This window comes from Chrysochloris asiatica, unplaced genomic scaffold, assembly GCF_000296735.1.
Source record: "Chrysochloris asiatica unplaced genomic scaffold, ChrAsi1.0 scaffold00045, whole genome shotgun sequence".
Lineage (NCBI taxonomy): Eukaryota > Metazoa > Chordata > Mammalia > Afrosoricida > Chrysochloridae > Chrysochloris > Chrysochloris asiatica.
In genome coordinates, this window is record NW_006408563.1 from 7353217 (window position 1) to 7376459 (window position 23243).

Consider the following 23243-nt stretch of genomic DNA (forward strand, 5'->3'; position numbering starts at 1 on the left):
ACAATATGGAAATCTAACCACAGGATATAAGACACTTATTTTCTCTTGTTACTGAAGACATTTCTGGTTATATTAGATAAGAGCTCAGTCTGCAACTCTAGAAAGTAATTTGATAACTTCCTTTCATAATGTCTTATAAAGCATGCAATATCACATTCAATCTGTGAATCTGTAGGTAATGAAGCATCCTTGAATCTAATAATCATTCCAAAAGAAAATAAAGAAACCTACAAATTTTAGTATATCAACAGATATGCATACTGCTTTTCTCATTAAGCAATTGAGAATAAGTGCTTTAATAAAAGAAAAACAACAACAACAACAACAACAAAAAAAAAAACTCATTTAATTTAATGTAAGTGTTTATCTCTCTCAGGGAAGAGAAATGAGCACTTTGTATCTATGGCTTGTCCTAACACAATAATATCCTAATGAGATCATTGCCTGTAGTCTTCCATCCTTCCAATTCATCTTTCATACTGTGCAGCTTAAGACCTTTTCCTAAATTGCAAACCTGATGGTATCACACTTGTGCTTAAAATCCTATTAACTGCCTATTTACCTAGCATAAAAAGCTTGCTATAATCCAACCTGTATGTGCCCTCTATCTCATACCCTGATAGGCTCTCCTCCTGCTCAGTACTCAGCACCCAGATATATGGAGAACCCAATTTTACAGTCTATGCCTTTGTAGGTGCTACTACTCATCTTGATTTATGCATCCCTCCCACCCTGGCATTTTCAGACACATTTAAAACCACATTCTCTGTGATCACCTAACCTCCAGGAAAAGCCAGTCATGTCCTTCATGTGCCTTTGCATTATGTGCAAAATTAAAATACAATACAGTGGCTAAGGCTATAAGTTAAACATTCTGGATTCAGCAAATAACATCTCTTTACTGCACCTGAGAATACTAAGCTTGGAAAAAATGCAATACCACATACCCTTCAGGGTTGCTTGGTGATGAATAAAACCAATATACGTACATGTAAAGCACTTAGCATAGTGATTCATATATTGCATGTATCCAATAAATGGTAGCCAAAAAGAAAAAATACATGAGCTCAAAAAACTACTTTACAGTTATGTATTTGCATGTTTATTTGATTTAAGATTATAAACAAAGTCAGATACTTTATTCATCTTTGTATTCTAAGAGTTTAGTTCAGTAACAGGCAGAGAGAAAACAATAACTTTTATACACATTGATGATTAATCACATCCTACACATGAAAAATGAAAAACTGCTAATAATTGATGTTAATATGTAAATCTGTAGAATATACAGATTTCACCTTATTATTGTTTCACTTTTAAGTTTGAAATTTACCCAAAAAAGTTGGGGAAAAACACAACTTGTAAGAAAAATTTGATTAGGTCAAACATAATAATAAATAAATATTCAAAGAAATCATTTATCATTTGGCTAGATTACAAAAAGATATTCTATAATGTATAGTTTCATACAACTAAAGCATTTTCTGGGTCACATATTATTAACTATAATGAAAACAACTGATATTGTTCCTTATGCTATCCTTCCTTTTCTTCCCCCTTTTCTACCCTTTAACTTTTACTCAACTTCTCCTCCACTCTACTTAAGTTCCCTTAGTCTTGCTGACCTTAATTAGTGATGCTACATAAGCCCTTTAGGAAAAAAGCACTGCGCATAGTATTCACACTTTCTTTTTTGTCTTTCTGAAGCTAATGAAAGTTTTACTTTCATTAGCTTATTAAAAAACACACACACACACACACAAAGTTACACACAACATTGCTTCAAGTTCTCATCTAATAAACTAAAAGAATATGTTTCATTTGTTAATAGGTGCCATTGAGTCATCTCTTAACTCACAGCAACCCTATGCACAACAGAATTGTACACTGCCTGGTCCTGCACCATCCTCACAATTGTTGCTATATGAGCCCAATGCTGCTGTCACTGGGCTAATCCATCTCGTTGGGGCATCTTCCTCTTTTTCGCTGAACTACCACTTTACCAAGCATGATGTCCTTCTCCAGGGACTGATCCCTCCTGATAACATGTATGAAGGATGAGAAATGAAGTCTTGCCATCCCGGCTTCTAAAAAGCTTTCCAGCTGTACTTTTTCCAACACAGACCTGTTTGTTCTCTGGGAGTCCAAGGTGCTTTAAAAATTCTTCTCCAATTCCAACTGCAACGCATCAAATTCTTTTACAGTCCAACTTTCACATGTATCTGAGGCTACTGAAAATACTATTATTTGGTTTAGCTGTGCCTTAGTCCTTAAACTTGTAGCAGATTCGCCTAAAGCAATACATTGTTTAATTTCTTGACTGCTGCTTCCACGAGTGTTGATATAGCTGATTCAAGAAAAATGAAGTCCTTGACAACTTCAATTTTTTTCTCTGTTGATAAAGTGGTTAATTAGTCTTCCTTTAATCCTGATGCCATGTTCTTCTTCATATAATCCACCTTCTTGGGTTTTTTGCTTAGCATATAGATTTAGCAAGTATGGTGAAAGAATGCAACCCTTTCCTGATTCTAAACCATTCAGTATTCCCTTTTTTTATTCAAATGACCGCCTCTTGGTCTATGAATAGGTTCCCATGAGCATAATGAAGAGTTCTGGAATGCCCATTCTTTGCATTGTTATCCATAGGTTGTCATGATCCACACGTTTCAAATGCCTCTGAATAGTCAATAAAGCACAAGCAGGCATCTTTCTGGTATTCTCTGCTTTCAGGCAAGATCCATCTGACATCAACAGTGATCTCCCTTGTTCCACATGCCATCCTCTAAATGCGGCTTGAACCTCTGGCAGTTCCCTGTCAATGTACTGCTACAGCTGTTTAATGATCTTCATCAAAACTTTAATTGCATGGGATATTGAAAGTACTGTTTGAAGACTTCCACATTCCATTGGGTCACCTCTCTTTGGAATGGGCATAAATATGGAACTCTTCCAATCAGTTGGACAGGTAGCTATCTTCCAAATTTCTTGGCATAGATGACTGAGAGCTTCTAGGGCTGCATCGGTTTGTTGTAAGATTTTAGTTTGTATTCCATCAATCCCTGGAGCCTTGTTCTTTGTCAATGCCTTCAATGTAGCTTGGGCTTCATATACTACCTCTTGAAATGGCTGAATCAAGAACCTTGCAGTTAGCAGTCCAGTGCTTATTCTATATCACTACACCAAGACTCCATTTTGCCACAGAATCGTACAATAATACAACCCAAGGCTTGCTTTTTTTCCTTCAGTTTGAGAAATGACAAATATGTTCTTGCCTTTTGGCTTTCTAACTCCATGCAGGCCTTTGTACATTTCATTATAAAACTTAACTTTGTCTTCTTGAGCTGTCCTATGAAATTCTCTGTTCAGCAATTTTTCTTGTTCATTTTTTTCCATTTGCTTTAGTATCTCTATGCTAGAAAGCAAGTTTCATAGTCTCTTCTGACATCCATTTTCATCTTTCCTGTCTTTCTAATGATCTTTTGCTTTCTTCGTGTATGATGTTCTTGATATCATCCCACAACTCTTCAGGTCTTCAATCATTAACATCTACTGTATCAAATCTGTTCTTCAGATGATCTCTAAATTCAGGTGGGAAATGTTCAAGGTCATATTTTGGCTCTTGTGGACTTGTTTTAATTTTCTTCTGCTTCAGCCTGAACTTGCATATCAGCAATTGACGGTCTGTTCCATAGTCTGCTGCTGGCCTTATCTTTGGAGCTTTTCCACAGTCTCTTCCCACAGATGTAGTCAATTTGATTTCTGTGTGTTCCATCTGGTGAAGTCCACATGTCTTTTATGTTGATTAAAAAAGGTATTTGCAATGAATAAGACATTGATCTTGCAAAATTCTACCTCATTATGATCTCCAGCATCATCACTAAGGCCATATTCTCCAACTTCTGATCCTTCTACCCAGTTTCCAACCTTCGCAGTACAATTACTAGTAATTATCAATACATCTTGATTGCATGTTTGATCAATTTCAGACTGAGGAAGTTGGTAGAATTCTTCAATGTCATCATTGCTGGCTTTAGTGGTTGGTATGTAAATTTGAATAATAGTGGTAGCAACTGGTCCTGCTGTAAGAGTATGGATACTATCCTATCAGACAGCATGGTATTTTTCTTTTTTTTCATCATCAGTGCTTTTTATTGATGGTCATTTCTCTATGCTGATATATCAAAAATATATTTGGACAAGTAAAGAAAAATATACCCTCGTTCATTTCTTAAATATCTTACCCCTTAAAGTCCACATTAAGAAATCTTAGAGTCCATGAGAAATATTGTGACAATATGTGCATTATGTAATGTACACTATATACTAAAGGGCAAATCAAACAGAAAGGATCTAAAATTCTGGGAAATGTCATTCAATTCTATTTCTGTATAGTTAATGTACACAACTCTGGAAGTAAAAGAGTCTTGCAATATTTCCAGGATGATAATAAGCTTCTCACTGTAAATAAAATTAGCCCCCATGCAGTTCAGGGCAGTTACACACAAATGGGCAGCTCCTATAAAACAATAACAGTGCTCTTGTCTGTCTCTCATCATCTCATCACAAAGGTGACTACTTCCACTGCAGTGCTGGCCCAACTACTTCCTTCTCAAGGAGTTGGGGGGGAGACATTCTTACACAGAAGACAGTCCTATTCACTTCCATTTCTGCAGCACAACTGCTCCATTTTTATATGACATTTCAATGATTTGCCTATTCCATTGCATATTCTAATCAAATGACATCCAAAAGCATCAATCCCCCTGATTATAAGTGAGGCAAAGGCTTGGTATGGTAAAATCTCTGAGCAATCAGTGAGTTGAGAGAAGTCTGTTTGTGGCATTCTATGTGGAGGAAGGCCAGGAATTCGCCATATTTCTGATTCTATCTTTTTTCCCATCTTCTCATCCATAATTTCCACTTTTGTACTACCTTTTATACTTTTGTACTATCATTAATATTAATGAGATTAATATTTGTAGTGAGAACTTGAACATGGTGGAAACCAGCAATGAAGGAAATAGGGAAGAAACCTTGTTCATCCATCTTTCTTCTAAGAAAGAAATCTCGCTCCAAGTTTTCTATAGTGAAGTAATATTCAATTTGGCACTTAATACACTTTTTAAGCAATGCTTCTTCCACAGGATACACCTGTACACCTGTACCATAATCATAGTAATACATTATACTGGTATTAAGTTCTGTTTGAAATGGTTGATCCGTCCTTTTCAACATGTTCTCGATAACCATACGAATAATCAAAATTCAATCAAGGATTTCGTCTACCTCGTCCTCTTCCCCGTCCTCTAATGAAACCTTGGATATTACCACCCTCACTTCTCACACTGGAAACTTCATCTTGAAAATCTTGCTTTTCTCTATGTCGTCTTCAACTTCGTGTATCATTTGTCCTACTGTTATGTGTTGTTTTATGTGCTTCAAGTTGACATGTTGAGCTGTTCCGTAATCCTGTTCTTTCTTGACAATCTGGTCTTACATAATCTAAGTGGAGTGGTACCCACTTGTGCTTATTAGCTCTCTTTCACTGATTACTTGACTGAACCTCATCTTCACTGACATTTTCACCAGGACAATCTAATTTTGTTTCTCAGCTTTTTTCTGTGCTCTGCATTGTTTTTCTTTTCAACCTTCTCTTCTCTTTCTTTTTTATTTTGTGGTTTCTTATTTCCTTGGCTTATGACACTCTGACATCCTCCACAGTGTTTACTAATTCGCTTGGTGTTGGCCAATTTGCCATGTCGTTGAAATCACTAGCCTTATTGGTTTTCTTTGTCTTGAGTTTTCCTGCTTTTATAATTTGAGGGGAACTGAGCTCTGGTGTGGGCAGTGGCAGAAGCGCAGGGAGCCAGGGCCGGAAGACCTCTAGCGGAGTGACCAACAGCATGGCATTTAAGATGTGTTATTTACTAAAGTCAATTCATTATTACAAATTTCGGCTACAACTATTCTTAGTAATACTCTTAGGAAGATATACAAGAGTTCCATGTGGTTGCATCTGAGTCCTAGTCAAGGAAATGAATCTAATTTTGCTCCTTCCCATCTTTATTTGAAAATATTTTTCAACGGCAATTCAAGATCCTTATCTTCCTCTCAATGACAGACTGAAATGACTAAAGAATAAAAAACAAGTTTAGTTGACAGCAGTTAAAACTAAAAGCAAAGTCCAGGAATTTACTCTGACCTTTGGTGTGTAGTGAAGGAGGACATTACCAGGCAGGTCAGCCACATCAGACTCTTGGCATTTCCAAGGGCTTAAACAGTTTGGACCTGAAAATCATTTAAACAGGCATACATCATTTAACGGATATGGCTTTCTAGATTCTGTGTAATCCTAACACAATGAAACTGAATTTCTATTCCATTTTAAATTAAACTGTATTTACTGACTCAAATAGGGGACCTGGTATGGCACTGTAGGATAAGCACTGCACTCCTAATCACGAGGATGGCGGTTCAAACCCACCAGTTGCTCCTTGGAAACCCTATACAGGGTTACTATGAGTCAAAACAGATTCAACAGCACTTAACAACAATGGGGAGTCAAATAACATAGTTAAAACGTACTGGATAAAATGTATTTAATTCTTATATTACCCACAATAACATCTCATGCTTAAAATCCTATTTATCTAGCATAAAAGGTTTGCCAGCCTATAAAAATCTATGAAAATTTGGAGGTCAACTTCTCCTATAGATAGGAAATTTTATATAAAACTAAAAAGCATACCAATATGAAATATAACAAAGTTCTCTTATTAATCTATGAATAATGTTGTTCTTAAGTGCCACTGAGTCAGTTCTGACGCATCGTGACCCTGCATAGAGTTTTCAGGAGCAGAGAGTGAGCCTGCAGTTCAAATTGACCTAGCGGTCCAATGCATTAACCCACAGCACCACACCAGAACTTCAGTCTATAATACATAATATAATTCATATTTATAAGATAAAATAAGACAATCAAGTAATAGGGTGAATATATTGTTGTTGTTATGTGCCGTTTCCAAGGCTGTAAATCTTTATGGGACCAGAAAGCCTCATCTTTCTCCCACGGAAGAGCTGGTAGTTTAGAACTGCTGTCCCTGAGATTAGCAGCCCGATTTGTAACCACTACACTACCAGAGCCCCTTAAAAGGGTGAGTAGATACCACAAAAATGGAATACCACAAAAATGGAACAGTAAATGAGGAGAAACAAAATCGTGACGCTATTAAAATTCAAAGACAAATTAAAACAAGGTTTCACTTTAGTTCTAACAATGGAAGTACTGCTATCCACCCATCTTATTGAGACTGTGGTTAAATTGATTCACTTCTGTGTTACTGGTAGATTTATAATTAGGTACTGATAATGTAACATGTAGTGAGAGTCATAAAAACATCCACATACTTTGAATACCTATCCTGGAAATTATCCAAAGTGGTTAGCATCCAGTAATAATAACTCCATCATTCTTCTGTTAATTTGTCACACTGGTGTGGCTTGCATGTTTCTGTGATGCTGGAAGCTATGCCACTGGTATTTCAAATACCAGCAGATAATACCAAAGTCGACAGGTTTCAGTGGAGCTTCCAAATTGAAACAGTCTGGGAAAAACCTAAAGATCTAATTCTGAAGAAACTGGCCAGTGGAAACCTTAAGGGTAACAGCAGAACATTGTCTGGTATAGTACTAGAAGATGATCCTCTAAGGTTGGAAGGCACCCAAAATATGACTGAAGGACAGCTGCTTCCTCAAAGTAGGATCAACCTTAATGTGTATGGAGTAAAACTTAGGTGAAGTGCCACAACTCAACATGAAAAGAAACAAATGCAAATATCCATTAATACTGAGGATGTGAAATGTATAAAGTATGAATCAAGAAGAATTAAAAGGAATCAGAAATGAAATGTAACACTTAGAGATCAATGTCCTAGGCATTAATTAGTGAGCTGAAATGTACTGGCAGTGGCTATTTTGAATTGGACAATTGGACAATCGTATGATTTACTATGTTGGGAATGACAAATTGAAAGGAACAATGTAACACTGATAATGCAAAAAGAACGTTTCAAGATCTGTATAGAAATACAACACTGTCAGTGATAGGCTAATACCCATACAACTTCAAGGAAAACCAGCCTAATACAACCATTACTCAAATGTACACACCAACCATTAATGCCAAAGATAAAGAAACTGAAAATTTTTACCAAGTGTTGCAATATGAAATTGATCAAATATATTATCAAGATGCATTTATAATTACTGATGATTGAAATGTGGAAGTTGGAAACAAAAAAGAAGCATCAGTAGTTGAAACTATAGCCTTGATGAGAGAATAATACCAGACTTTATATGACAGAATTTTGTGAGACCAATGGTCTATTTGCTGGAAATACTACTCAACATAAATGGCAACTATACACATGGGCCTCACCAGATGAAATACCTAAGAATTAAACTGATTACATTTACGGAAAGAGAGTCCTGGTGTGGCACTGTAGGATAAGTACTGCAAGGTCAGTAGTTCAAACTCACCTTGGAAACCCTATACAGGGTCATTACAAATCAGAAAAGATTTGACAACACTTAACAACAACATGGAAATAGACAACAATGACGTTCCACTTCACAATCAGAAAAAAAATAGGAGTTACCTGTGGAACATATCCTAACATATCCAAATGCAACTGCTCATATCCTAGTTCAAGTTGAAGCTGAAGATAATTAAACTAAGTTTGCAAGAGCTAAAGGATGACCTTGAATATGTTGTTAAATGCCGTTGAGTCAGTTCTGACCCATAGCGACCCTGAACAGGGTTTCTGAGGCTGTAAATCTTTACAGGAGCAGAAAGCCTCATCTTTCTCCCACAAAGCAGCTGGTAGTTTCAAACTGCTGACATTGTGCAGCCCAATTCAAAACCACTATGTTACCAGAGCTCCTTCATATATATCCCACCTGAATTTAGAGACCATCTCAAAAACAGATTCAAGTCATTAAACACCAATGACCACAGACAAGATGAACTGTAGGATGATACTAAGGACTTTATTCATGAAGAAAGCAAAAGGTCATTAAAAAGATAGGAAAGAGCAGATGTGAGTCCTACTTTTCTTCATTTGATACCAGACTGCCTGTGTGCAACCATTCCTTTTATACTACAGTGTCCTCTATCCGTGGTGCCAGCAACAATCCATGGACACACACTCCCTTCCTGTGGTTTTGCTGCTGCTTCTGCGTGCCGTCAAATCAGTTCCAACTCATAAAAACCCTGTGTAGGGTTTCCAAGGCTGTAAATCTATATGGGAACAGAATGTCTCATCTTTCTCCTGTAGAGTAACTGGTAGATTTGAACTGCTGATCTTGTGGATAGCAGCCAAATGCACAGCCCACTACGCCATCAGGGCTCCTTAGACAGCTTTGGTACTACCCCTAAAATTCCACTGCACTCTCTATATCCCACTCCCTTCTATACAAAAAAATGTTTAAACCTGTGGGTGTACAGTCCCTTTCTGTGTGTTAATCGATTTCTTTCCATTTGAGCTTGATGGAAGGAGGGAAGGGCATTAGAAATACAGACTGTACTCTTGTGTCAAATAAAAAACAATATTTCTCTCTCACACACAAGTGACAGGAAAGAAAATTCAAAATAAATGTCAGAAGAGACCCTTGAAACTTGCTCTTGAATGCCGAATAGCTAAAGAGAAAGGAAAAAATGATGAAGTAAAAAAACTCATCAGAAGATTTTAAACGTGGCTCAGGAAAACATTATACTGAAAAGTACAATGAACTGGAGGTAGAAAATGAAGGGAAATGCATGCTCAATATTTCTTAAGTTCAGAGAACTGAAGAACACATTCAATCCCAGAGATGAAATACTATAGGCAAAATATCCGTCATCTCATATTCACGCAAAAGTTAGATAATAAATAAGGAATACATAAGAAGTGATGCCTTTGAATTATGGTATTGGAGAATATTAAATATACCATGGACAGCTAGCAGAATGAACAAATATGTGTTGGAAGAAGCATAGCCAGAATGCTCCTGAGAAACAATGATGGCAAGACTTCATCTCACATACTTTGGACATGTCATCAGAAAAGACAGTCCCTGGAGAATGACATCATGCTTGCAAAAGAACAAAAAAGAGAAAGACCCTCAACAAGATGGACTGACACAGTGGCCAGATCATTAAGTTCAAACACAATAAAGATTGTAAGGATGGCTCAGGACTGGGCAGTGCTGTGTTCTGTTGTACACAGGGTTGCAATGAGTGGAATCAACTCAGCAGCACCAAAAAACAATGACAATGGGCAAAATACTGACCAACAGATGAAGCATAAAAAGAAAATGGAAGGACTACAAAGGGTCAGACAAAGAATTGATTGTTCAACCATTTCAGGAGGTAGCATATAATCAATAATGGATGGCACTGAAGGAAGAAGCACAAGCTGCACACTGAGGGCACTGGCAAAAAACAAGGCTTCAGAAATGGAAAGAGTACCAACTGAGATGTTTCAACAAACAGATGTAATTAAAAAGTGTTCACACATCTAAGCCAAGAAATCAGTAAGACAGCCGGTTACTTGGCCAATCAACTGAAAGAGATTCATATTTGTGCTCATTCCAAAGAAAGATGACCCAAGAAAATATAGGAATTATTGAACAATATCATTAATATCCAATGCAAGCAAAACTATGCTGAAGATAATTTAAAAATCATTTTAGAAATACATCAAAAAAGTACTAACAAAAACTCAAGCCAGACTCAGAAGAGATCTAGAAGGAGATATATCACTGATGATGTCAGACAGATCTTCATTGAAAGCAGCAAATACCAGAAATATATTTTTAATAGTGTCTTATTGACTATGCAAAGACACTTGACTATGTGGATCATAACATAAAGAATAGGAATTCCGGAACATTTAATTTTACTCATGCAGAACTTGTATATAGACAAAGAAGCAGTTGTTTGAACAGAACAAGGGGATACTGCATAGTTTAAAATCAAGAAAGGTGTGTGTCCGGTGTGTATGCTTCACCATACTGATCCTACCGTATGCTAAGCAAACACTCCAAGGAGCTGCACTACATGAAGAACAAGACATCAGATTTGGAGGGAGGCTCCCTCAGAACCTATGATATACAGATGGCATAACTTTGCTTGCTGAAAGCGAAAAGGACTTGGAGCACTTACTGGTAAAGATTAAAGACTATTTCAGTATAAATTATACTTTAACATACAGAAAAAAAAAATCTCACAACTGGACCAATAAGGAACATCATAAGTGGAGGATATATTGGAGTTGTCAAGAATTTCATTTTACTTGGATTCACAAATCAACAGCCATTGAAATACCAATCAGGAAATCCTATGACTTACTGCACTGAGCAAATCAATCTGCTGCACACAACCTCGTTAGAGTGTTAAAGAGTAAAGATATGTCACTTTGAGGACTAATGTGTACCTATCCCAAGCCATGGTATTTTCATATTGTTGCATATGAACATGTAAATTGGGTAATAAAAAAGGAAGACTGGAGAAGAATTGATGCATTTGAATTATGGTGTTGGTAAAGAATAAATCTGTTTTGGAGAAGTAGAGCCATAATGTTTCTTAGAAGTAAGGATGGTGAGACTTTGTCACACATACTTTGAACATGTTATCTCCTGATAACATGTTATCTAATGGAGAAAGACATCATGTTTGGTAAAGTAGAGGGTCAGTGAAAAAGAGGAAGACCCTCACTGAAATATATTGACAGAGTGGCTGCAAGAATGGGCTCAAACAATAACAATGGTTGTGAGGATAGCACAGGACTAGGCAGTGTTTCATTCTGTTTACACAGGGTCACTATATGGTAGAATCAACTATACGGCACCTACCAATATCAACAACAAATGAAACTTAGCATATATCTTTAAAACCACAGCAAAAAGAAAAAAGAAAGCAAAATATGTAATCTAAGGATGGTTAATTCTACTAGCCTCATGAATTCCTCAGGTATATTAATGATGAATTACATATCCGTTATAAAATATATCAGTTATAAAAATGACACCTGTGGGTACAAGATTCATATGAGTTTATAATCCATCCCACGATTTCTCATGAAGATGGGCTTATATACTGTTTCATCAATTTACTAAAATTGGTCAAAGAATTATTGGTAGTATCATAGAAAGTATTTGAAATAATCCCTTTTACAAAAGAAAAACCCATACACCTGTTTTAGTTATGCTTACAAAAAACAGTATGGTTTGTGGTAGGAGTTTTTTCTTCATCTTCAGTTTCAATTAAAACAAATATACTATTCAGATCAGATGAATTTTTCAGATGAAGAAAAAAATCTTGTCTAGGCAAAAGAAAAAAATCACATTTAACTTTACTTAAACTGTGTGACAACCCATGCTCACCTGCCAAATATAGTGTTTTCACGTGAGTAGGTTGTAGTGCTTCATAAAAAATGATAACAGACCCTAGCTGACCTTCCAAAGATGTGGGACATCCCCATTCACTGTCTTGGGTTCCAGCTGATATCAATTTAGTAACTGATTTTGATTTTTCACTTGTTCCTCCCCAGGAGGCTGATGAAAGGATCCCACCAAATGAAGTCCGATGTGGGATGATGGGAGAAGAAAATGGTGGATCTGGGATTTGAGATGGCGGGGGAGTTGTGGTTCTTTGTCCAGCAGACCCAATGCAACAGGAAGTAAAAGGCTAAAAATTAAGAAATGAAAAAAAGAAACAGAAATTAACATAATTTTAGTTATATGTGTATCCTCATATTTAACATGAAATTATAAATAAAATAAAGCAAATAACTATGTTGAAAATAATATTGGAAGGTTGATTTTTACTGGATAATGTTGTATATATCTCTAATGTGTATAAGTATACACATAAGAAATCATTACAACCATCAAGGGAGAAGAGCAGAGAGCAGGACCCTACCCAGAGAAGCAGTGATGCCTGAAATGGAGCCAGAGATGATGATGTGGAGCTATGGAGCAGCTGGAAACTCTAGACCCAGAGAGGGAGAGCGACTATGAGCTGAAGACCTGGGGGGTACGGGGGGAAGGATTGCATGGAGGGGATTGTAACCATGGCAATGAGACGATATACGATAGAATGAATGTAAAACTAATGTTCTCCCATGTAAACTGTCACATAATTCACAATAAATCATTTAAGAAAAACAACAAAAAAGAAATCATTACAGAAGTTACTTTTGTCCAGGTGAGTTTGAATAGATTGCTTTTATAACTCATTCTTTTTATGAATTTAAAAATTTTTAATGAGTGCATGCATTTAAAATGTATTAAACTTTTATGTATTCTAAAAGAGAAAATTCTTTATTCCTTTAAAGTTTATAAACTGAGAATTACAAACATCAATATAAAAATGTTAAAGTTATTCTAAAATGGTCAAGATGAACACAAGAAATTAATAGAACAGTGGATAGATTTGAGAAATAACCTAATCCATTCCCTTATCTTCAGGAAAAGTTGATCTCAGAATTACCCAAAAACTTCACAATGTTTAAACATCTCTGAAAACCCCTAGTCAGTGCAAATGATTAGTGCTGGACTAGTAGTTGAAACCCACCCAGAGACGCACTGAAAGGCAGGCTTGGCTATCTGCTTCTGAAAGGTTACAGACTTGAAAACCCTATGGTGCAGTTCTACCCTACACACAATGAGTTGCATGAGTTGGAATCAACTGGAGAGTTGTTGCTAGGTACCACTGATTTGTCTCCTACTTATATATAGCAAAACCCTATGCACAATAGAACAGAACATTGCCTGGTCCCATGCCATCTTCATAAATGTTTAAATTTGAACTTGTTGCTGTAGCCACTATGTCCATCCATTTCATTGGGGGGGGGGGTCTTCCTCTTTTTCACTGACCCTCTACTTTACCAAGCATAATGTCATTTTCAAGGGACTGGTTCCTACTAATACCATGTCTGAAAGTACAACAGATGAAGTCTCACCATGCTCACTTTTAAGAAATCTTCTGGCTGTATTTCTACCCAGAAAGATTGTTCCTTCCTCTGGCAGTCCATGATACTTGATTGAAAACAGGTCAGATACACTTTAGTCTTCAAAGGGATATCTTTGCTCTTTAACACTTTAAAGACAGATGCCAACAACAAAGATAACTATAATATAATGTCTCAAATTCAGTGAAAATGGAGAAGAATCCATCATAACACTCTAAGTATACTGTATATTTCAGGAGCATGAGCAATAATGATCCTTTGGTCTGATCTATTAAATTGTTCTGGGGTGGGGAGAGGACTTTTTATTATGAATTGAGTGAAGGTTTATACAACAGATCATCAGCTTAACATTTAACCAATCATACACCTTGCTTCATCTCAATAAATGCAGTTTTCTCCATTTAACAACAGTTATCCCACTTCCTCTCTGTGGTTCTTATTTTCATTCCACCCTCCTTCCAAACCCTGCTGAACTTTGGCATTAGGGAAATGTTGTCCTTTTGATCCTGAATTTCTGACCATTCCATGGTAAGCATTCCTGATCAGTGTTCTTACCTCCCTTATATACCTATTTACTACTTGGGTGAAAATTGGGCCACAAGGTGAGTTCAATTCCAGACCTGAAGTGTGGCCAAGAACCACAATCTCAGATTCCTCCCATCTCTTTCTGACCAGTAAGTTTATGGCTTTTTTTATAATTTTGAGTTTTGTTTCACTTTTTTACCTACTCTTTTCGGGACCTTCTAATCTGATCTCTTTCAGAACAGGCAGTAGGTGGGCCCCATACAGCTCTTCTGGTCTCAGAGCCATGGGGACTTACATTCACAAGTCCAGTTAGTACATATTTTTGACTAGCCTACTATAGGTCTTTTACCAAATCCTTTAATTCCATTTGTAACTCTCTCTTGAATTGTCTTCCTTTACTACATGTTGTGTGACTTCATCTAATGATGAGACACTAACAGAATTCAATATTAACTTACTAAATTTTCAACATATACCAAACATACAACCAAACTCACTGCCTTTGAGTCGATTCCAACCCAAAGCAACTCTATTAGGATAGAGTAGAACTAATTCATAGGGTTTCCAAGGCTGCAAATCTTCACAGAAGCAGACTGCCTCATTTTTCTCTCAGAGAGCAGCTGGTGGGTTCAAACTGCTGACCTTAAGGTTAGCTGACCCGTGTTTAACCCACACAGGGCAACTTTCTATATTTTCACATTAAAATCTATGGGCACATATTTAGAAAAAACGGACCACATCTTTTACATTAAACTGAGAAATTTTAAGAATTCTCAAAATAATAAAAATAAAGGATAGGTTAGATGTGCTTACTTCATTCATGGCAGGAAATCTGAGAGGGGCAGAGACCTTCTGCTGTCCATTGTCGTAGATATAAACAAGGCTCTGCCCAAAGGGTCTTTTTCCAGGCATATGAACAATGGTTATGTTGTGCTGGTGAAGTAAAATGTACATTTAAAAAGCTACAATAATCTTTGGAAATAACAAATGTTTTCTATTACTCCACAAATAATGTGTGTGAACAGAAAAGCATTAAGAGTAAACAAATGCTGATTATAATTATGTAATTATAATTAAACTAAGAGCTTTTTTCTATAGTATTATTTAAGTACTTCAGTCTACTCCCAATAATTTGTACAGAATAATAATGTAGAACATTTTCTGAATTTTTCAAATCTATGAGTCTCATAGGATCAATTTTTCTGAGAGGCATCTTACATTTAAGAATATAAAAGAAGTGCTTTGTTCTTAACAACCTTTGTTTTCACTTTAAACTGAAATTAAAAATTAAATTTGCTGAATCCATATGGTGATGGTAAATGGAATTATACTCATTATAGATAACTTCAGTATCAAAAGAACTTGAATAAAAATTTATCAAATCTCAAAACAAAGATAACAAGCTCTAATATACAAGCACCAAGTTGTGAGCTTGTTAGAGAAAAGAAAGAAGTTGAAAGTGATGTCCTACAACCTTACCCAAAGGGAATCACAGAAACTGTGGTCAGGAAGCATAACTGTTGCATATTCTCTTTTGGTGCACACTGCCACAACCAACATACCCAAATGGGTAATGAAAGCTTCAAAACCTATGCCGCTTCCTGTAAAAAAGCTAACAAAAAGATGTATTATGAGAATTTTGAAGTCAATTTTAGTTTCAATGTCACTGAAACACAAAATAACAAAAAATCACCAAATATTATCAAATCATCCTGTGGTCTAAATTATACTCTCACACAACAGTGCAATCTTGCTCAAAGAGGATTTTAAAATCCTTTTTAGGAATTAAAGTTTAATAAACTACAAAAGGTAGCTCTATGAGTGGAAATTCTACAAGCAAACCATAGTAAAGCATAAACGCTGAATCTTCAAAATTCTTCAAATAAGATTAACTTTAGATAAGCACATAATAGAAAACATTAATATAAGTATTCTAAAATTACAAGACGTATTAAAAATAAATACTGAAGTTTGGAGGTGCATCTACATAGGTTTTCTGGTCCTTCATATTAATATGTGGGAAGTACAGCAGCTCCATAGATTAAGCAGTGGACTGAGAACCACAGGTTGGCAGTTTGAGCTCACCAGCTACTCCATGGGAGAAAGATGAGGCTTTCTGCTCCTGCAAAGATTTTAATCTTCAGAAACCCTATATGTAGTCACTGCTTTGAGTTGGAACTGACTCAGTGGCACTTAGCAACAACAACATATAAATATGTAATACATGCAATGAGCAGAGAAATCACTATTTAGTTTCAAGTTCATTATTCCTTTTTTCTCCTTTCCACATCACTTTTAAGAAACACTGTTTTTAAAAGAACCTTAGAACTTAACTAGCAACATATCTGAGATACAATTATTTTAAAAGCAGTGAAACCATTTATAACTAAACTGTGTGCAGCTAAATAAAGAGACCTTATATATATTACTGTATATTTAAAAACCAAATGTATTTTTAAATATCCTGTTCAAGAAGCATATGGACAATGGTTATACATTGTTCTAATAGTATTCATTTATATTCCATAACTTATACCAGTACCTGTACAATTGTTTTCTTTTTCCTCCTTTGTTGGCAATGCCAACAGTCAACTGATCTTGATCTAAGCAAAACCATGCATTGAAGGAAAAGGCAGTCCCTGGCCATTTCTGTATGGAGGGCACAGAAATTCCTGCCATACTATGTGACAAATTAAAATACTGCAGGGCACTCTCAAGACTTTGTTTCCGGGCCATTGTCAGAATTGCTTGAGTCACAGGAATGGTGTATGGGTGAATGCACTGAGATTCATCCACTCTTAGCAATCTTAATAATCGATGAATTTCTTCTGAGCTCACTGACTGACTCCCTAAGGAACCAAGGAGCGCAATCAAGTTCTCAGCACAAGCTCGATGGAGGGAAGAGTGGTAATCAAGGGCTTCAATGATTCGACTTCCCATGTTTGCGTTGACACAAGTAGTTCGACTCTGCCTATTAATACAACAAATTCTTTTCAACCAATCAGAGATGAAGATTTGCAGGTCATGGGAATCTAGCTCTGGAAGCCACTGGATAAGAAGCAAGAGAGGTTGGACATTACTAATGCCCAAAATTCCAACTGAAGTATGGTCACCCTCTACAGCCTAGAAAGCAACATAAAAGCAAAAAAGGTAAGTTATCACTTTGATAAGGTCAATATGATGATCAAATTCTCTTGAAAAAAAAAGCTAAAAAAACTGACCATGTTCATAAGTTCTTTTAGTAGTTCCAATGGTGGCTGACCCAGGGATTTTAATACTTCAAACATATGTATATAACCAATTCTTTCTTTAAAAACTTCCTAAGAAGAGGGAAAAACAGCAAATTAAAGCACATTTTTAAAGACTGAATTTGTTAGAATATTAAATATTTAAACTTAACATTAAATCAACAACTCATGTCTTCACCTTAAAATATTATTATATATACTTTCTGTAATACAAAGTTAAGCAATCTCACAAAATGAAAATTAAATTTCATTAATAGCAATTGCATATTACAAAGTTATACTTTTCTAAATTAGGCTGACAAGATTACCCTTTTCACTTGATTTGTAATTAAAAAGAGTATTGTTGCTGCTGCTGTTAAGTGCTGTCGAATCGATTGCCTGAACAGACAGGGTTTGTGAGGACCGGCTGGTGGGGTTTGAACCACCAACTTTGTGGTTCACAGTCCAGTGCTTATCCTATAGCACCACATCAGGTAAATACTAAGAGTACTGCTGTTGTTGTTATGTGTTGTCAAGTCAGTTCCAACCCATAGTGATCCCTGTATAGGGTAGCAAGAATGGCTGGAGAATTCTAAATGCAAAATTTGGGGGGAAAACTGTCAGAAAAACCAAAAACTAGATTAAGAATACAGGCAATTTTGAGTGGTAACCAGTGCAAAGAGTTTTTTCTCTTGTCTTTGTATCTTTAAAACGTCTGAGTTATCTGGTTAATCACATCCATTTTAGTCACATGTTTTACATACATGGTATAAGCTGATACAGAAAACCATAAATTAAAATATAATGATAATCCAAAAAGCTAACACAGATTAGGCAGTAATACATGCATTCACAATACAATCAGAATAGGTGAACAAGACTAATCAGATGGGTTATCTCTAGAGAGGGAAACAGGTTGACCGGGTCAACAATAAGATGAAAAAATTTGTTCAAAAATTTTAAATCACCTTTTGAATTTTAAATCACCTTTTGAATTTTAAATCATGCAATAGTATTACATAGTAAAAAATGTTCATGTTAAAAAAGTCTTGGGCTTCATTTTATGTTTAGATTTCATAATGCAGTACAGGTAGTCCATCATACTCATTAACCAAATACTTAAAATAATTTTTCTCTTAGAATACAAACTATTATAAATGGTGACTAAATTCCCAAGCAAGTGTGCCAAAGTTATAAAAAAGCCTATTTAGTAGAAAGTTAAACAAGAGACATGGCAACATCTCTACAGCAAAAGTTACAGTCTATTAACACAAGCTAACAAAAATAGAGAATACAACTAAAGTCATAGCTTAGGACAAAAAGGAGTAATTAATTCATGTCTGGTACCAGAAAAATCCTGGTGTGGCACTGTGGGTTAATGAGCTGGACCGCAATGTAGTTTGAACCATAATGTCGGCAGTTCAAACTAACCAACCACTCCTCAGAAACCCTATACAAGGTTGTTATGAGTTGGAACCGAAGCAACGGCAATTAACAACAACCAGAAGAGAGAAATATAAAAAATAGTAGAAGTTGATGGCTATGAAGCTAAAGTGGAAAAACCAGTCACTAACATTCCTTGAGCACTCACCATGTGCCTGGCACTCTCCATAGGTGATTTCACTAATCTCTACAACTAGTCAATGAGATACCAATAGTACAAAATCAGCAAAACAGGACAGGGTGGGGAATGAACAGGAAATGGAAATCCTGAGGACTAGTGACTCCAAATAAAGAAGCAGAATTCCCAGAACCTCACCTTCTGACAACTCAAGTCCCAAATTGGTAGTCCTATCCCCATGTGAAAAGTGTTTATATTCTAAACAGTCACAAACTGACAAAATAGTGAAAGAATACTTACTTTGCTAATGAAGAAAATTTTAACAATACTTAATTCTTTAGGCTCACTAACCATAGAATTACTAAAAGGATCATTTCAACATCAGTGCTACCAGTCCATTCTTTGACCAAATACTAATGAATCTCTTAGTTTGCATTTCAGTCATCTATGTCTTTAAAAATCCCAAAGCAATGTTTATAGGGTTAAAAATTATCAAAATTACTCCTAGAGTACGATGAATTATTTGTTGAATTATTTCGTTATTTCAGGCATGAACCCACATGTTTTGTATACTTTCACACATTACTTTGAAATCAGTACAGTGAAAATATATCTACGAAAACATATAAGATAACATTTTCAGCCTGGGGATATATCTTTCACCTTAGCAGCTGGAGATTTGTTCATCACTGCGGTCAAAGCCTGAATGGTTGATACAGCCAAACGATCCAACTGTTCCTGAAACACCTAGTAGAAGAAAAAAAGGCAAAAAAATTTAAGAAATATGTTCAAGATTTTCATTCAGTTAGGAAATCTCTGTTCTGAAACCTGAAAAGATAATTACTTAACATGCATTACATTTATCTTAGAATGAAAAGGATTGCTGAAAACACTATCACCTGCAAAAAAAACATACACCCTTAACAAAAAATAAGCCACTTGTCAATAAGGATAACACTACAGTCATTAAAAAATAAACAACAAGCTTAACACATGCTTTTTGAAGATAATGGACAATCTCAAGAGGAAGGGAAGGAGGTCTACCAGTAAAAATTCTATTATGTTTTAATTGCCCTTCAAAATGATATTGAACTTCCTAAGCCTAAGTTTCATTACTACATATGATGGCTAAAATAATTAACCCCACTTAGTTTTCAAACCCTGTGTTAAAGTTGAAATGGAATGTGCATCTAACACCAACTAAGTGTACTTACGAACAATGAATAATATCCAATTCACTAAAAAATATCGAATTGAAGCAGATATGGGAAATGAAGATCACATCAATAAACGTCATGCTTTTGAGAAGGTAATGTTTAACACCAAAAAGTTTTAAGAAAAACAAAAACTAACTCCATTTTATCTAGTACTATTTAAACTTCATTACAAAGAAATGTGTTAAATTTCAGGACAATATTATTTATGTCGGTTGAAATAAAAAAGTAATAATAACACCAGCAATATAAAAAAACTGAACTTGACTATTATATCTTAAAAGCCCTGGTGTGGCACTGTAGGATAGCACTGGATTTGTAACCACAAGGTCAGCAGCTCAAACCCATCAGGGGCTCTCAGAAACCTTATGATTCAATGGCACACAACAACAACATTATGTCTAACTTAGTCAACCATGAAAGCATAGCATGAGGACTAAAAAGTTATGAAAGCTTAATAGTTCCTAAAATCTGCTTTCAGGAATATATCAATAACCTGAAACTTACTCAGTCTACATAAAATTTTCTCTCTCCCCCACCAGAAAGATTTTAGTGTAACAGGGAAAGCTTGGATTTTTGTGGTTTTATGCTTTAGCTCTATTACACTTTGGCAACATATTTAACCACCCTGAAATCCTGGTTTTGTTTCCTGGTGAGCATCATTATACATAACAAACATACTAAATAAGAAACATATGTTGCTGCTGTTGTTAAGTGCTGTTGAGTCGGTTCCGACCCATAGTGACCCTGTACAGGGTTTCCAAGGAGCACCTGATGAGAACTTGAACCACCAACCTGGCAGTTCAAACGAACTTTACAGTCCGATGCATTAGCCCCCAGCGCCACACCAGGACTCCAAGAAGCATATAATATACATTAAACACTCTGCATAGAGTCGAATTTCCCATGAAAAAGATTTGTCTTACGCTTTATGCAAGACTAAGTGTCAAAGTACCAAAAAGGTCTAGTATCACCTACAATTTGGAATTGTAACATAAACCTCAAAGACAAGCTTTCTTAATCTATGTAAGAAGGCCCTAAGAAGTAAAACTTGTAGAGATACCTAAAACTATAGCTAATTTACATACAGAACTGAGAATAATAAATTAACACATTTCTTTTTACTGTCATAGCTCTATTTATAAACTTGGACATTAAGACAATGTTAATAGAAGACAACGTAATTTCTCTCTCAACCACTTTCGGGAAAAAAAAATAATGAAGCACACTTTTATATGTAGTTTTATTTTATTTTTTTCTCCCCAAACTAAATTTCTTAAGATACAATGAAAAGTAACATAAGCATTATATTCCTGCCTAGTTTATACCCATGTAGAGTTGTACTTTTAACAACGAAAAAAAACAAAGTTTTATGTATGATAAATTAAGACTCAAAGAGTTTGACATCTCCTTCCCTTCCTCCAAGATTCAGGTTGTCCATTGGATTATAATCATCATTTGTCAACAAGAAGCAAAGAATCAAGATATTAAAAATGACCATACATGTACACAAACTAAGTCCTAACACGCCACAGTGCTTAGAAAGGGAAGCCAGCCCCCACCCCCGCAATTATGACATCATCATCAGGTGGGCAGCATTGATAATGAGGTCCCATTCCTGTACTTTGTATCTCCTCAAACTGAAAAGAATACACACACACTTACATACATGTAAGACAGAATTTTATGAATCACCAAGATTTCAATATATGTATCTTTTAGATGAAAGGAAATTTTAAAATAATTTTCAAAATAACTTATGAAGATTCTCTACTTCCAACTCTGTTTAGTCAATTTCAACTAATTTCAAGATAATGTTTGTGTGTTTTAAGATATAGGAAGAAAAGTACAGGAATAGTTACTCTCATTAACTGATTCTGGACTTCAGCTGAAACAAGATGCAGGCTTAGCAGATACCTGGTCCTCATTCATTTCTGTCAGTAATTTGTTGGCAAGGTCTTTCTCGTTCTTGTCTGCCACCTTATTGCTAGCATTTAAAAACAGCTGTTAAAAACAGAGACAAGAATAATGGAGAAAGAATATTAAATTGTCACCTACAAGTGGACACAAAGTGTACATGGATTTCCATGTCTCTTGGAAAGAAGTCCGAGAATCCACTTGAGAAGTATACCACCTTTAGAAATGACTACTAACTACTAACTTTTGAACTACAAACTAATAATTTAAATTACTAATTATTATAGTCTACTTCTCTCTTAGAAATCTAATTTACTAAAAGAAGACAAAAAATTCAATAATTAGAATCAGCTAATATTCCTAAATTCTTTACGAACTGGCAGAGAATGCCTCACAAAAAAGAAGGAAACTTGTTTCTGAGACCGAATAAAGATTCTCTAAGAAAATAGTATCTGATATGGGCTCTGTAGTCAAGCAAATATTTTAAAATGGACTTTAAAAGGGTTCTTCCTGGAGATACTTCTCAGAGTCTCAGTAACGCTTTGACAGGACAGATTAGTCTGCACCATTTCCCAAATTTATCTACACACACACTTTGTTAAAAGACTATGCCAGTATTCTTCAAAGTCATCAAGAATTGCACTTGGTATCAAACTTGGAGGGATCACTCTTTGACAACAAAAAATAAAATGGAATCAAGCATTTTGGGCTTACATATATATAGCAAATAATAAGAAAAATAATTCAAAGAGAATAAAAAAGAGAGCAACTAACATAAAGGAACTTA

At 35.6% G+C, this 23243-nt stretch overlaps 1 protein-coding gene across 1 annotated transcript in view; it reads right to left on the bottom strand.

The window, feature by feature from the left end:
• Positions 1 to 23243, bottom strand: part of NBEAL1 (neurobeachin-like 1) — a 244930-nt gene that overhangs the window by 118118 nt on the left and 103569 nt on the right. The window contains exons 11-17 of the mRNA XM_006862026.1: positions 19989 to 20072; positions 17759 to 17857; positions 17080 to 17660; positions 16017 to 16149; positions 15351 to 15470; positions 12424 to 12727; positions 6203 to 6288 (exon numbers count right to left, since the gene is read on the bottom strand). Coding sequence (XP_006862088.1) covers positions 6203 to 6288; positions 12424 to 12727; positions 15351 to 15470; positions 16017 to 16149; positions 17080 to 17660; positions 17759 to 17857; positions 19989 to 20072 — 1407 coding nt within the window. The remainder of the gene's footprint in view (positions 1 to 6202; positions 6289 to 12423; positions 12728 to 15350; positions 15471 to 16016; positions 16150 to 17079; positions 17661 to 17758; positions 17858 to 19988; positions 20073 to 23243) is intronic.